This window comes from Entelurus aequoreus, linkage group LG13 (genome assembly GCF_033978785.1).
Source record: "Entelurus aequoreus isolate RoL-2023_Sb linkage group LG13, RoL_Eaeq_v1.1, whole genome shotgun sequence".
NCBI lineage: Eukaryota > Metazoa > Chordata > Actinopteri > Syngnathiformes > Syngnathidae > Entelurus > Entelurus aequoreus.
This window is the reverse complement of record NC_084743.1, coordinates 48,543,732-48,559,730: the sequence shown is the minus strand read 5'-3', so window position 1 is coordinate 48,559,730 and position 15,999 is coordinate 48,543,732. Positions and strand designations below refer to the sequence as shown.

Here is a 15,999-nt window from a genome sequence, read left to right as displayed (position 1 = left end):
TCACTCTCGTGGGCCAGTCAGATGTCATTCCCGCGTGGAATTTGGTTAAATAGCCGTAGCTGTAAGTGATATGAGAGGCTTTTTCATAAATTTAGTTTCAGTACTTGAAATAACCTTTCTCTACTTTAGTTGTCTGTACTGCATTTACACCATGATTATTTTGTTTCAAATTAATTTAGGTGGTACACAGAAGCAACATTGTATATTTGTGCACCATTCTTGCAGCTGACCATGCAGATGTTACTATTTCTAATATGTTTGAATTAAATAGCGTAACATTTTTATGTATTCTGATTTTAATAATGCCCATTGTGTGGTCAAGGCATACCAACATGGGAGTCTGTTCAGCACTCTGGACAGCTCCAACACTTATGCTGTGAGACCACACCCATCACCTGTTTAAAACCAGACTAAAGCGCACACACCCATCATGAAGAATGTATTTTTTAACCGTCACCTTCATCTTGCTATTCTTTCCAACTTCAAGTGTAGACCTGGTAGTACATGCTCAAGAAATACTGTATTTCCATTTTTTATGTTCTTTTCCTTTTGTCTCATAGCTTGTACACGGTCAAACACTTAAGTGATTTCTTTAGAAGTGTTATTACGTTTTTCATTTCATTGTTCAGAGCAGATGTTTTCAAACTTATTTGTCAAAGGTTCATATTTACCGTATCTTCCAGACTGCAAGCAGCTACTTTTTTCCCAAGCTTTACACAAGGGTGCGGCTAATCTATAGATTTTGCTTTGCTAACGTCTAAATTATGGAATGGATTAAGCAAAGAAATCAATGTACAAAAACGATCCACTTTAAAAACTCTTCAAACATAAAGTGTTTACAAAATACAAGGAAGAAGAATCCTGATAAACCTCTTGAACCTTATTTAAAAAAGGAGAATATCTTATTTAGCTCATAAAGAATGAATAAAGACATCAGTGACCTTTCTGGTTTGTCTGATCAGACTTTTGGAAACAATTAAGGTATGTAAATAAACATTCACAAATATATCATTTCACAACCTACCGGTGTATATATCTGTGGCTTAAATTCCAGTATTTTTTTTCTTCTAAAAATTTGTGGATGTGGCTTATATATGGTACTTTGCATTGGAGTTAAGTAACAATTGGTAAGACCATAACATGTACTTTTTTCCCCCATGTTAAAACAACTTACACAAATATGACAAAATAATATTACCAAAAAACAAATAACTTCACCAAAATTCAGAATGACTCAAATAATGAGGAATAAAACCCCATATTGTTTTTTTTTCTTATTGTATTATTAATCTCACAAAAAATGTGTTTAAAGTAAGACTTCAATTATTGAAGTTTTGATGTCATCACTTACTGTAGTTAATCACAATGATTGTACTTTCAGTACAAAATTAAAAACAAATGGCTTTTTGGGGGAAAATAAAAACTTTCTTTTAAATTTTATTTTGTTTTAAAACTGTTTGGCAGCGACATCCTCTTATCTCGTTTGACGAGTCTTACCTGTGCTTTGTTTCGAAACAGTTTTGACCCGCCCTACTCTGCTTCTGAATGGCTGTAACCTCACACAAACTGGTGGACTGATAGGCTGCTTTTGTCCGTCATTCAAATTAACTTTCGTTGTTTCACAGCGGGCGGTGCTGTTCAGTGAGCACACAGCAGTGCAGGAAACATGTAGAATTGTTAAAATAATTTAAATCTTTTATAAATCGCTGTGAATCACATCTAAAAACACTGTGTTTAACATTAAAAACCATGTATGGATTTTTTTTTAAATGGTACATTAAAAGACTGAATAGCATTTTATAATATATAACAAAGTAGGCTGCTAGGCCCTGGATTAAGCCCTGGTTTAGTGAGTATTTGGCACTAACAATGGGTTGCATAATGATGCTGAATGCAAATCATATGAGAAAGAGACTTTTTCTTCTAATTTTTACTGGATGTTAAAAGTGTGAGTCACCGTGAGGTCTTATTTTTTCTAATTAGTTAATCCTCATGTAAAGCTACAGAGGCTATGGGGTCATTCTCAGTATGGACTTCCATGTAATTACCATAAATCCTTCATTTTGAAATTAACTGCATAAAGCTGCATAAAGCTGTCTTCAACAGGGGGTCCGCAAAGGTACTGCAAGGGGGTCGTGAAAACTTTGGTAAATTACACTATTGTAATATTTTTTTTTATATTCCCCATGCAGTTTTTCCCCTAATTTAAATGTCATTAAATACACATTGAGATTGCTCCAACACACCGTGGTGTAGTTTAAAAAATGGCAGTGACATGGCAACCCTACTCATTGTTTCAAATGAAAACTTGACTAAATAGATATTATATTATTATACTTAATGTTAGCATTCAAGGTAGCTTGCGATTAGCACGCTAGTTGTCATCTTAGCTAGCGATTAACACAGTCAGCGTGTGAGTACCGCACCAATAGTTAGCATTGAGTGCGCCAATTGTTAGCTAGAAATTAGCGCACCAGTTTTCAGCTAGTGATAAGTGTGCCACTTGTTAGCTAGCGATTAGTGCGTTAGTTGCCAGCTAGCTATTAGCGACATTATACTGTACTGTATACCGTATTTCCTGGACTCTAGATCAGTGTTTTCAACCACTGTGCCTCGGCACACTAGTGTGCCGTGAGATATTGTCTGGTGTGCAGTGGGAAATTACGCAACTTCACCTAATTGGTCCAAAAAATATTATTTGCAAATCAATAATTATAATCTGCAAATAATGTGCAGTTGTCTAGTGTCTGTGCTGTATAGAGCTCGGCAGTGTAACCATTTAATACTCCATATCAGTAGGTGGCAGCAGCTTTGCTTTGTAGAAATCGGAACGCGTCAAGGATGGTTTGGAGTGATCCCAATAAGCAGAGCACAGCGGGAGACAGTGTGCAGATAAAATGATATGTTATGCTTAAACCAAAAATGAACAAAAGGCAAGTCCCGCTAGGAAAAGGCACTGAAGCTTAGGGATGGCTATGCAAAAAGAAAGTAAAACTGAACTGGCTACAAAGTAAACAAAAACAGAATGCTGGACGACAGAAAAGACTTACAGTGTGTGTCCGTATATGACATGACAATCAACAATGTCCCCACAAAGATGGATAGTGTCCGCACAACTGAAATAGTCTTGTTTGCCAATTCAAAGCAGGTCAGGCAATAGCACTCAAAAGAAGGCGTGAAGCTGCTACAGGAAAACAGGAAAAGCCACCAAAATAACAGTGCAAGACAGGAACTAAAGCACTACACACAGGAAAACAGCAATGAACTAAAAAAAAAAAAAGGAGTTAAATTTTTAAACGTTTCTGCTGGTGGTGTGCCTCTGTATTTTTTCAATGGAAAAAAATGTGCCCGCACCCGCTAAATTTTAGATTTTTTTTTCCATATGTTAGCCCAGGGGTCGGCAACCTTTACCACTCAAAGAGCCATTTTGGCAAGTTTCACAAATTAAAGAAAGTAATGGGAGCCACAAAAAAATTTTTTTAATTTAAAATGAAAAACACTGCATACAAAGCTTAAATGCTTTGTGCTATGTTAACCAGGGGTCTCCGACACACGCACCGGCACGCACTTTAATGTGGAAATTTGATGTTAGTGCAGCCCGCGAGTTTTGAATGAATGGCGCTTGATAGCGTCATGCTTGCCAACCCTCTCATTTTTCCCGGGAGACTCCCGAATATCAGAGCGTGATGACACTGCATTTGGCACCCTCTACAGTCTGCCCTAACAGTGTACCTGCTCAACCACACGTAGAATGCAATTTCAGCTTGCTCACGTAAGTGACAGCAAGGCGTACTAACTCAGCAGCCACACATCTTACACTGACGGTACCAATACCCAGAATCCCATGCAGCCCTAACTCTTCCGCTCAACCAACGCACAGAGAGGGGGGGGGTTGATGTGTAGGGGGATTTGGTGGTAGCTGGGGTGTATAATGTAGACCGGAAGAGTTAGGGCTGCATGGGATTCTGGGTAATGGTTGTGTTGTGTTTATGTTGTGTTACGGTGGAATGTTCTCCAGAAATGTGTTTTTCATTCTTTTTTGGTGTGGGTTCACAGTGTGGCGCATATTTGTAACGTAACAATGTTAAAGTTGTTTGATACGGCTACCGTCAGTGTAAGCTGTGTGGCTGATGAGTAAGTATGCTTTGCTGTCTCCTGTGTGAGCAAGTAATAACAACATGCAACATGTGGCTGGACTGGCACGCTGTATGTAAATGCTATAGAGGACAATTACTGCAGTGCAATTAGGGCACGCCCTTTATTTAGTAATTAGAGTGTAAATAGGATTATTTTTTCCCTGGGAGTAATCTATGAGAGACACTGAGATCCATAAATCTCCTGGGAAAATCGGGGGGGTCGGCATGTATGTAGCTGAGCCGCATCAGAGTGGTCAAGGAGCTGCATGCGGCTCCGGAGCCGCGGGTTGCCGACCCCTGTGTTAGCCCCACCGAATTATAAACCACAGATACAGAATATACATTGCAAAATGAGTTATTTACACAGAAAGATTTTGTAAATGTTTATTTATACAGGGGTCACCAACCCGTCAATCGCGATCGACCAGTCGATCTTTGGGACCCTACCGGTCGATCGCGAAAATATTAGGAAAACATTTTCTTATTAATATGACATCAGTGACATCCCTTCCCGGAGAGTGAATAACGGACCCGCATTTCAACCCCTGAACACGACTCTCTCTCTTCAGCCTAAAATCCTGCGGTCTCGACACCGTTGCCACACCCGCCGAGCATGGCGGCACACTACACCCGCTTGTCATCTCGCAAACAAGCATTTCATGACTCATAAATCATCGAGTTGCAATAATGCGTTAATGCTGACTGTTGCAATGCATCGGACATTTTCTAGCATCTTCCTGCATGCGAGGACTTGCATTTTGGGGACGCGTTACGAGAAAGGCGCCCACACTTTCTGGGCAGCAACCAATCTGCAGCAATCTATCGGCTTCCTCTCTCCAGCAATGCGGTGCTCTGCTGGAAGTTCTGCCAAGTCTTCCACAAACTGTGAGATTCCGTAAAGGCGAAGGGCTGAGGCCCATCTAACGGTCATGGATTCTACCTTCATCATCATCGTCATCGCTCGCATTCAACAGGAATCTAACAAGCCAAATACTAAGTCCGTGAACATTGCTCCAAAGTACGGATTTTGTGTTGATTTATGTACAAAAGTAAACATCCCTGTTAATGCACTTTTTATCACACAGGAAAAACCCGCCAGGTGAACAACTGATTGTACTACTTCGGGTGCTGACATAACCTGTCCCATATGTGGCCACAGGATGAACAAATTTAGTACAGCGATTATAGTAACCATAAACAGTGTCTACAGCAGGGGTGCTCAAAGTGTGGCACAGGGGCCATCTGTGGCTCGTGACTCCTTTGCATAATAAAATCACCTGCAAATATTTGGGAAAACAGCAAGAAGTTCAATGAGAAAAAAAGTAAATGTTGACATCAGCCAATGATAAACCACAATGCTTTATCCTAAAAAAATGTGTGTGTTTGCGTGTATATATATATATATATATATATATATATATATATATATATATATATATATATATATATATATATATATATATATATATATATATATATATATATATATATATATATATATATATATATGTATGTATATATATATGTATATGTATATATATGTATATATATATATGTATGTATATATATATGTATATGTATATATATATATATGTATATATATATATATGTATATATATGTATATATATATATATATGTATATATATATATATATATATATATATATATATATATATATATATATATATGTATATATATGTATGTATATATATATATGTATATGTATATATATGTATATATATATATATATATGTATATATATATATATGTATATATATATATATGTATATATATGTATATATATATATATATGTATATATATATATATATATATATATATATAAGTATGTATATATATATATATGTATATGTATATATATATATATATATATATATATATATATATATATATATATGTATATATATATATATATATATATGTATATGTATATATGTATATGTATATGTATATATATATGTATATATATATATGTATATGTATATGTATATATATATATATATATACATATATATATATATATATATATATATATATATATATATATATATGTATATGTATATGTATATATATATATAAATATGTATATGTATATTCCCAATAAAATTTGATTGATTGATATGTTAGCCGCATCGTTTTATAGGCTGCAGTTTCAAAGTACAGGAAAAAAGTAGAAGCTTATGGTCTGGAATTTTTGGTAATTTTACTATCTTAATATTATGTTGCATTTTACTTATTAAGTGCAATGACAGTAAAGTTCCGTTCCATTGCACAATAACAAGGCACCTTAAGGACCTGGGGCCGTATTTATCAAGCTTCTTAGAATTATTCCTAAGAAGTCTGCTAAGAGTTGACTTATGAGTAAAGAAATTCTTCGCTGAAAGCTCCACTTAAAAGTTAGTTATCAAGCGTCTTACTCACACTTTCAGCGAAGTGTAGGACTGAATCTTAAGTGTCACACTCAGAGCTGAATTACGACATTACTATGTGCCGTAAACGGAATTTTAGGTGACGTCATTTCTGTGTCCATAGAAATGACCAATCACGGAAGGGAATCCCTTGTCTAAGAATAAAGAAATATCTTAGAAATATTTAAGTGGACAATGGGAGTGTATATTTTGACAATAAACTACAAAATAATACAAAACAAATAAACAATATTGGCTATGAATCAAAAATAAATGTTTCCTTTTCTTTCCAATTCATTAATTAGGCAACTAATTTGAAACTGGTGTTGTTGCTGATGAGAAGACACCCCTTATTAAATCTGCGACAAAAATAATACCCGCTCTGTCTAAACGATACCGTTTGATCAGCTGCTCGTCATCAAACAAAGCCAGGACATCCTTCCGCTCCCTGAACGTTCGCGCACGTCTCTCTTGCCTCAGTACCATCCCCCGCTGGCAACTCCTAACCACTTAGGACACCTCTGAAGGTCTCTTAAATATCGTGGAGAGTAGGAGTGAATCTTAGACTTAAGAAAGTTAATAAATAGCTTTTATTCTTAAGTTTGAGAGTAGGACTACATTTCGCAAATTCTCAGGACTTAAGTGTAAAATGGCACTCTAAGACGCTTGATAAATACGGCCCCAGTTTAATTTAGACCACAGTGTTATATAAAGTCTAATTAGGGGGTCCCCGCTCATCCTGCCCTCAGTCTGGGGGTCCTTGGCCTGGAAAACATTGAATACCCCTGGCATAAAGAATAATGTTGCTGTGATACAGATTATAATTATTTTTCTTCTTTCTAGGCCTGGTGTTCATGGTCATTACCGCTTTTTAGCTGCTCCAACGCCTTATCGAGATGGAACTGAAAGAAGATCTGAACCCAGTGCTGCTGTGCATCGTTCACCTCCTGGTGTGGTTCTCCAGCGTCTTGACCTTCCTGCCCAACTACTTTTTTACTTCCTTTTCCAGACCCAAAGGTGAATATTTTGGCTCTGAGCTAGACCGGGAAAGGAGAGTGAAGGCTCGCCCAGTGCTGGGACAACCGAAGGGACCTTACCGTGCAGTGGACGCCGAAAAGAAACTGAAGACATTGCTGTACCCGGGACTGGACACGTTGGCTAAGGTCTTTGAGGACGCAGTCAGGAGAATCCCGCAGAAAGACTGTCTTGGCACAAGGGAGGTGATTAGTGAGGAAGATGAGCTGCAGAGCGACGGAAAAGTATTCAAGAAGGTAAACATTGAGGAAGGCTGGCGAGATTACCCGTACTGCGCTGTTGGTGGGATAGGGCGAGCAAATCGAGCGCTCCTTTTCTCCTACTTGTGTCGTAAACTTCCCCTGAGGTCATAGTGTTGATCATTTGGGACTTCTTTACTGCTTCAGAGGGTAACATTTTGCACACTATTTTTTGCAAACATTCCACTTGTAGTAAAAAACATCACGCTTCAACACATCAAACCTTATCAGAATAAACGGGAACCACATTTTTGGGGGGGAATTTTGCCTGTCCTTTACAATCCTTATGTTAGACTAGAACACATGTTTTTTAATGCATTATAATTTATAAAATATGGCAAGTATGAGGTGGTTAACAATGTAGCTAATAGGAGTCCTTGAATGCGCCCACAAAGCCCTTTAAAAAAAACATCCAAAAGCCGCTAACAATACTTAATTTACATGTTTTGACCTGAATATAAATCAAGTATTAGCGAAATTGTTCTTATAAGCGCTAACGGAATGGATTAACTAAAGAAATCAAACAAAGCACCAATATGATTCAGTTTGAGAGACTGTTCAAACTACAAGTGTCAGGTTCAAACACTGATGACATAGCAAGGAATTAAACAGAGACAGAATTAAATTTGGCTCAATTGAGGAGAAACGTCTGGGCTGTACTCTTGTACAGTGTCCCACCACGCTCTGACAAAAGATTGTACGTCTCCTCTTTTATTTGGACTTTCCCTGATTACATGGCAACAGCTGTTTCTAAAGGAAGGGGGTTGTAAACAGCTGCTGCCTTTGGTCACAAAACAGTTCAAAGAAAAGGTGCCTGGAGAGGGGTCAGGCCCTGCTTCCTCTCCGCTTTGTAGATCTCGGGTCAAGACAAAATCTTCTTGTGGATTACAATACATCAAATAAACCCACACCTTCATGTTGCTTCCCATCCTACACAGTGGAGTTGTACAAGCATTTTGCTTGGTAGGATCAAAGACAGCTTTTGTCCTCTCGCCAGGAACTCATGGCAACACAAAGTTTTGTGATAACTTAGATACAATTATTCTGACACTTACTATGGTATAGTATTTATTTATTATGAATTTTTTCACTGTTATGTTACAGAGAACAAGGAAATAGGATAAAATTGCTATGGTATGAAAAGGGGTAGGATTAAATAAGCCCAGCTTCTTCCTGCTCCTTTTCGGACGTGCTGTAATGAGACAACTGGAAGCATGATGAATTGCATTGTATTGTATGCATGTTCGAAATAAACTGAAACTGAAAACTGAAAACTGAAACTGAACGCTGAGGAACTACTTTTAGGTAACAATTATTTTATTATTTTAAAGCGCAGGTCTCCTTTTAAATTGTATTTGATAAGCCCTGTGTGAATATGCCTCGTGTCGAGTCACAATAAATTTACAGCAGTTCAGATCTGAGCTTCATGCAGTGAAAGCGTCACTAAAAGTGATGGTCCGATACTAAGGATCGTTAACAGTCTTACACTGGGTAAAATCAATCGATCCGGATATCTGAAATAAATATATGGCCCGTCCAATCCGATCCAGAAGCCCAAACCATCACAGAGGTCAGTGCTTTCGTCTACAGATTGCAAGGTACAGGAAAACAATTCCATGGTGTCACGCATGCATAATCTGAAAAACAAACAAAAAAGATAAAGTGCACCAAAAAGCAAATGATTGCAGATAACCTATAGTTTAAATAGTTTTCTTCCTTTATCAGAACACGCAAAACCAATTTTTAAAATATTTGTCATTCTCAAGCAGATTTTTTTCCCCCTCATTTATCAGTGCACGTTATTTAAATGTTTGTGCTCTATAAAAAAGTATGCTGATCTTTGTCTCAAACTTGTAAAACATTAATCTTTACACATTCTTCAGGGAATTCCTCATGTAAAAGTAGGCCAACAGTAGACGTTTTGTAATACAGCACCTAAAAGATATGCAAAAATCTCCGTTTTTACCACTCGTGTTCTTGTCAGTCACACAAATGTCGTCATTTGACAGACGTTGCACGGTTCTTTTGAGGCAGTAACACTGAAAACACTAATTCCAACAGCATGACTGCTCTAATCTATTCAAAGCTGCCTGTCGAAACATTTGTTGCTGCGCACTACTCAATTTGCTTCCAGCTATTGTTTGTTTATTTCTCTGCTGCATGTGCAGTCATGATTAGTGTATGCTTTGAGTTAAAACAAAACCAATAACTGCCACAAGGTAACCACTAGGGGCCAATATCATCTCAACAAGAGCGAGGGGGGTTAGAGGAGTAAACTTGATAGAAGAAAAATGAGAGCATGTGGGGGCCACTTTGATACATTTTGTAAAATAAAGATGCTAAAACCAATTCAATATATGCTAATAGAAGAAGACACTGATTGTGTAAAATCAAATCAAAAGTCTATAATCTATTTATGTATTTTATGAATTAATTTGTTTTAAGAATATACTTGGCCAATCAAAAATAAGCTGCAGGCTAAAAATGGCCCGCAGGCGACACTTTGGACACCCCTGCTCGGCACCATATGAGGAAATTATACTCTATTAATGTCTCTTCCACATGACTCTCTAAGGTGTACTGTATGCACTGTATACCCATACTACTTCCAGCAAATTGAAACTCTTTCTTTCATAAACTGCTGCAGGTGATTCTTGGCGAGTACCGGTGGCTCTCTTTTGCCGAGACCCTCTCAGCAGCGTCCCGGCTCGGCTGTGGTCTGGTGTCACTGGGACAGAAGCCGAAGCGCAACATAGCCATCTTTTGTGAGACAAGGGCAGAATGGATGATTGCTGCCTTGGCCTGCTTCATACAGGGCTTCCCATGTAAGTTAACTCAATCGGCTTCATACAGGGCTTCCCATATAAGTTAACTCAATCGGCTTCATGCAGGGCTTCCCATGTAAGTTAACTCAATCAGCTTCATGCAGAGCTTCCCATATAAGTTAACTAAAGCGGCTTCATACAGGGCTTCCCATGTAACTAAACTCAATCGGCTTCAAGCAGGGCTTCCCATGGAAGTTAACTCAATCAGCTTCATGCAGAGCTTCCCATATAAGTTAACTAAAGCGGCTTCATACAGGGCTTCCCATGTAACTAAACTCAATCGGCTTCAAGCAGGGCTTCCCATGGAAGTTAACTCAATCGGCTTCATACAGGGCTTCCCATGTAAGTTAACTCAATCAGCTTCATACGGGGCTTCCCATATAAGTTAACTAAAGCGGCATCATGCAGAGCTTCCCATTTAAGTTAACTAAATCGGCTTCATACAGGGCTTCCCATGTAAGTTAACTCAATCAGCTTCATACGGGGCTTCCCATATAAGTTAACTAAAGCGGCATCATGCAGAGCAGAGCTTCCCATTTAAGTTAACTAAATCAGCTTCATACAGGGCTTCCCATGTAACTAAACTCAATCGGCTTCATGCAGGGCTTCCCATGTAAGTTAACTCAATCAGCTTCATACAGGGCTTCCCATGTAAGTTAACTCAATCAGCTTTATACAGGGCTTCCCATGGAAGTAAATGCGATCGGCTTCATGTAGGGCTTCCCATATAAGTTAACTAAATCTGCTTCATTCAGAGCTTCCCATATAAGTTAACTAAAGCGGCTTCATACAGGGCTTCCCATGTAACTAAACTCAATCGGCTTCAAGCAGGGCTTCCCATGGAAGTTAACTCAATCAGCTTCATGCAGAGCTTCCCATATAAGTTAACTAAAGCGGCTTCATACAGGGCTTCCCATGTAACTAAACTCAATCGGCTTCAAGCAGGGCTTCCCATGGAAGTTAACTCAATCGGCTTCATACAGGGCTTCCCATGTAAGTTAACTCAATCAGCTTCATACGGGGCTTCCCATATAAGTTAACTAAAGCGGCATCATGCAGAGCTTCCCATTTAAGTTAACTAAATCGGCTTCATACAGGGCTTCCCATGTAAGTTAACTCAATCAGCTTTATACAGGGCTTCCCATGGAAGTAAATGCGATCGGCTTCATGTAGGGCTTCCCATATAAGTTAACTAAATCTGCTTCATTCAGAGCTTCCCATATAAGTTAACTAAATCGGCTTCATACAGGGCTTCCCATGTAACTAAACTCAATCGGCTTCATACAGGGCTTCCCATATAACTTAACTAAATCGGCTTCATACAGAGCTTCCCATGTAAGTTAACTAAAGCGGCTTCATACAGGGCTTCCCATGTAAGTTAACTCAATCAGCTTCATACAGGGCTTCCCATGTAAGTTAACTCAATCAGCTTCATACAGGGCTTCCCATGTAAGTTAACTCAATCAGCTTCATACGGGGCTTCCCATATAAGTTAACTAAATCGGCTTTATACAGGGCTTCCCATGTAACTAAACTCAATCGGCTTCATGCAGGGCTTCCCATGTAAGTTAACTCAATCAGCTTCATACAGGGCTTCCCATGTAAGTTAACTCAATCAGCTTCATACGGGGCTTCCCATATAAGTTAACTAAATCGGCTTTATACAGGGCTTCCCATGTAACTAAACTCAATCGGCTTCATGCAGGGCTTCCCATGTAAGTTAACTCAATCAGCTTCATACAGGGCTTTCCATGGAAGTTAACTCAATCGGCTTCATACAGGGCTTCACATGTAAGTTAACTCAATCAGCTTCATACGGGGCTTCCCATATAAGTTAACTAAATCGGCTTTATACAGGGCTTCCCATGTAACTATACTCAATCGGCTTCATGCAGGGCTTCCCATGTAAGTTAACTCAATCAGCTTCATACAGGGCTTCCCATGTAAGTTAACTCAATCAGCTTCATACGGGGCTTCCCATATAAGTTAACTAAAGCGGCATCATGCAGAGCTTCCCATTTAAGTTAACTAAATCGGCTTCATACAGGGCTTCCCATGTAACTAAACTCAATCGGCTTCATGCAGGGCTTCCCATGTAAGTTAACTCAATCGCCTTTAACAGGGCTTCCCATATAAGTTAACTCAATCGGCTTCATGCAGGGCTTCCCATGTAAGTTAACTCAATCGGCTTCATACAGGGCTTCCCATATAAGTTAACTCAATCGGCTTCATGCAGGGCTTCCCATGTAAGTTAACTCAATCAGCTTCATGCAGAGCTTCCCATATAAGTTAACTAAAGCGGCTTCATACAGGGCTTCCCATGTAACTAAACTCAATCGGCTTCAAGCAGGGCTTCCCATGGAAGTTAACTCAATCAGCTTCATGCAGAGCTTCCCATATAAGTTAACTAAAGCGGCTTCATACAGGGCTTCCCATGTAACTAAACTCAATCGGCTTCAAGCAGGGCTTCCCATGGAAGTTAACTCAATCGGCTTCATACAGGGCTTCCCATGTAAGTTAACTCAATCAGCTTCATACGGGGCTTCCCATATAAGTTAACTAAAGCGGCATCATGCAGAGCTTCCCATTTAAGTTAACTAAATCGGCTTCATACAGGGCTTCCCATGTAAGTTAACTCAATCAGCTTCATACGGGGCTTCCCATATAAGTTAACTAAAGCGGCATCATGCAGAGCAGAGCTTCCCATTTAAGTTAACTAAATCAGCTTCATACAGGGCTTCCCATGTAACTAAACTCAATCGGCTTCATGCAGGGCTTCCCATGTAAGTTAACTCAATCAGCTTCATACAGGGCTTCCCATGTAAGTTAACTCAATCAGCTTTATACAGGGCTCCCCATGGAAGTAAATGCGATCGGCTTCATGTAGGGCTTCCCATATAAGTTAACTAAATCTGCTTCATTCAGAGCTTCCCATATAAGTTAACTAAAGCGGCTTCATACAGGGCTTCCCATGTAACTAAACTCAATCGGCTTCAAGCAGGGCTTCCCATGGAAGTTAACTCAATCAGCTTCATGCAGAGCTTCCCATATAAGTTAACTAAAGCGGCTTCATACAGGGCTTCCCATGTAACTAAACTCAATCGGCTTCAAGCAGGGCTTCCCATGGAAGTTAACTCAATCGGCTTCATACAGGGCTTCCCATGTAAGTTAACTCAATCAGCTTCATACGGGGCTTCCCATATAAGTTAACTAAAGCGGCATCATGCAGAGCTTCCCATTTAAGTTAACTAAATCAGCTTTATACAGGGCTTCCCATGGAAGTAAATGCGATCGGCTTCATGTAGGGCTTCCCATATAAGTTAACTAAATCTGCTTCATTCAGAGCTTCCCATATAAGTTAACTAAATCGGCTTCATACAGGGCTTCCCATGTAACTAAACTCAATCGGCTTCATACAGGGCTTCCCATATAACTTAACTAAATCGGCTTCATACAGAGCTTCCCATGTAAGTTAACTAAAGCGGCTTCATACAGGGCTTCCCATGTAAGTTAACTCAATCAGCTTCATACAGGGCTTCCCATGTAAGTTAACTCAATCAGCTTCATACAGGGCTTCCCATGTAAGTTAACTCAATCAGCTTCATATGGGGCTTCCCATATAAGTTAACTAAATCGGCTTTATACAGGGCTTCCCATGTAACTAAACTCAATCGGCTTCATGCAGGGCTTCCCATGTAAGTTAACTCAATCAGCTTCATACAGGGCTTCCCATGTAAGTTAACTCAATCAGCTTCATACGGGGCTTCCCATATAAGTTAACTAAATCGGCTTTATACAGGGCTTCCCATGTAACTAAACTCAATCGGCTTCATGCAGGGCTTCCCATGTAAGTTAACTCAATCAGCTTCATACAGGGCTTTCCATGGAAGTTAACTCAATCGGCTTCATACAGGGCTTCACATGTAAGTTAACTAAATCGGCTTTATACAGGGCTTCCCATGTAAATTAACTCAATCAGCTTCATACGGGGCTTCCCATGTAAGTTAACTCAATGAGCTTCATACAGGGCTTCCCATGTAAGTTAACTCAATCAGCTTCATACGGGGCTTCCCATATAAGTTAACTAAATCGGCTTTATACAGGGCTTCCCATGTAACTAAACTCAATCGGCTTCATGCAGGGCTTCCCATGTAAGTTAACTCAATCAGCTTCATACAGGGCTTCCCATGTAAGTTAACTCAATCAGCTTCATACGGGGCTTCCCATATAAGTTAACTAAAGCGGCATCATGCAGAGCTTCCCATTTAAGTTAACTAAATCGGCTTCATACAGGGCTTCCCATGTAACTAAACTCAATCGGCTTCATGCAGGGCTTCCCATGTAAGTTAACTCAATCGCCTTCATACAGGGCTTCCCATATAAGTTAACTCAATCGGCTTCATGCAGGGCTTCCCATGTAAGTTAACTCAATCGGCTTCATACAGGGCTTCCCATATAAGTTAACTCAATCGGCTTCATGCAGGGCTTCCCATGTAAGTTAACTCAATCAGCTTCATGCAGAGCTTCCCATATAAGTTAACTAAAGCGGCTTCATACAGGGCTTCCCATGTAACTAAACTCAATCGGCTTCAAGCAGGGCTTCCCATGGAAGTTAACTCAATCAGCTTCATGCAGAGCTTCCCATATAAGTTAACTAAAGCGGCTTCATACAGGGCTTCCCATGTAACTAAACTCAATCGGCTTCAAGCAGGGCTTCCCATGGAAGTTAACTCAATCGGCTTCATACAGGGCTTCCCATGTAAGTTAACTCAATCAGCTTCATACGGGGCTTCCCATATAAGTTAACTAAAGCGGCATCATGCAGAGCTTCCCATTTAAGTTAACTAAATCGGCTTCATACAGGGCTTCCCATGTAAGTTAACTCAATCAGCTTCATACGGGGCTTCCCATATAAGTTAACTAAAGCGGCATCATGCAGAGCAGAGCTTCCCATTTAAGTTAACTAAATCAGCTTCATACAGGGCTTCCCATGTAACTAAACTCAATCGGCTTCATGCAGGGCTTCCCATGTAAGTTAACTCAATCAGCTTCATACAGGGCTTCCCATGTAAGTTAACTCAATCAGCTTTATACAGGGCTTCCCATGGAAGTAAATGCGATCGGCTTCATGTAGGGCTTCCCATATAAGTTAACTAAATCTGCTTCATTCAGAGCTTCCCATATAAGTTAACTAAAGCGGCTTCATACAGGGCTTCCCATGTAACTAAACTCAATCGGCTTCAAGCAGGGCTTCCCATGGAAGTTAACTCAATCAGCTTCATGCAGAGCTTCCCATATAAGTTAACTAAAGCGGCTTCATACAGGGCTTCCCATGT

General features: G+C 39.4%; 1 protein-coding gene and 1 long non-coding RNA gene across 2 annotated transcripts in view; one reads left to right on the top strand and one right to left on the bottom strand.

Moving 5' to 3' along the window:
• LOC133663469 (uncharacterized) overlaps nucleotides 1-15,999 on the bottom strand; it is a 120,269-nt gene that overhangs the window by 14,496 nt on the left and 89,774 nt on the right. The window lies entirely within an intron of this gene.
• acsl3a (acyl-CoA synthetase long chain family member 3a) overlaps nucleotides 1-15,999 on the top strand; it is a 114,274-nt gene that overhangs the window by 17,047 nt on the left and 81,228 nt on the right. The window contains exons 2-3 of the mRNA XM_062067947.1: nucleotides 7,408-7,835; nucleotides 10,486-10,663. Of these exons, the coding sequence (XP_061923931.1) occupies nucleotides 7,461-7,835; nucleotides 10,486-10,663 (553 nt within the window). The 5' untranslated portion in view covers nucleotides 7,408-7,460. The remainder of the gene's footprint in view (nucleotides 1-7,407; nucleotides 7,836-10,485; nucleotides 10,664-15,999) is intronic.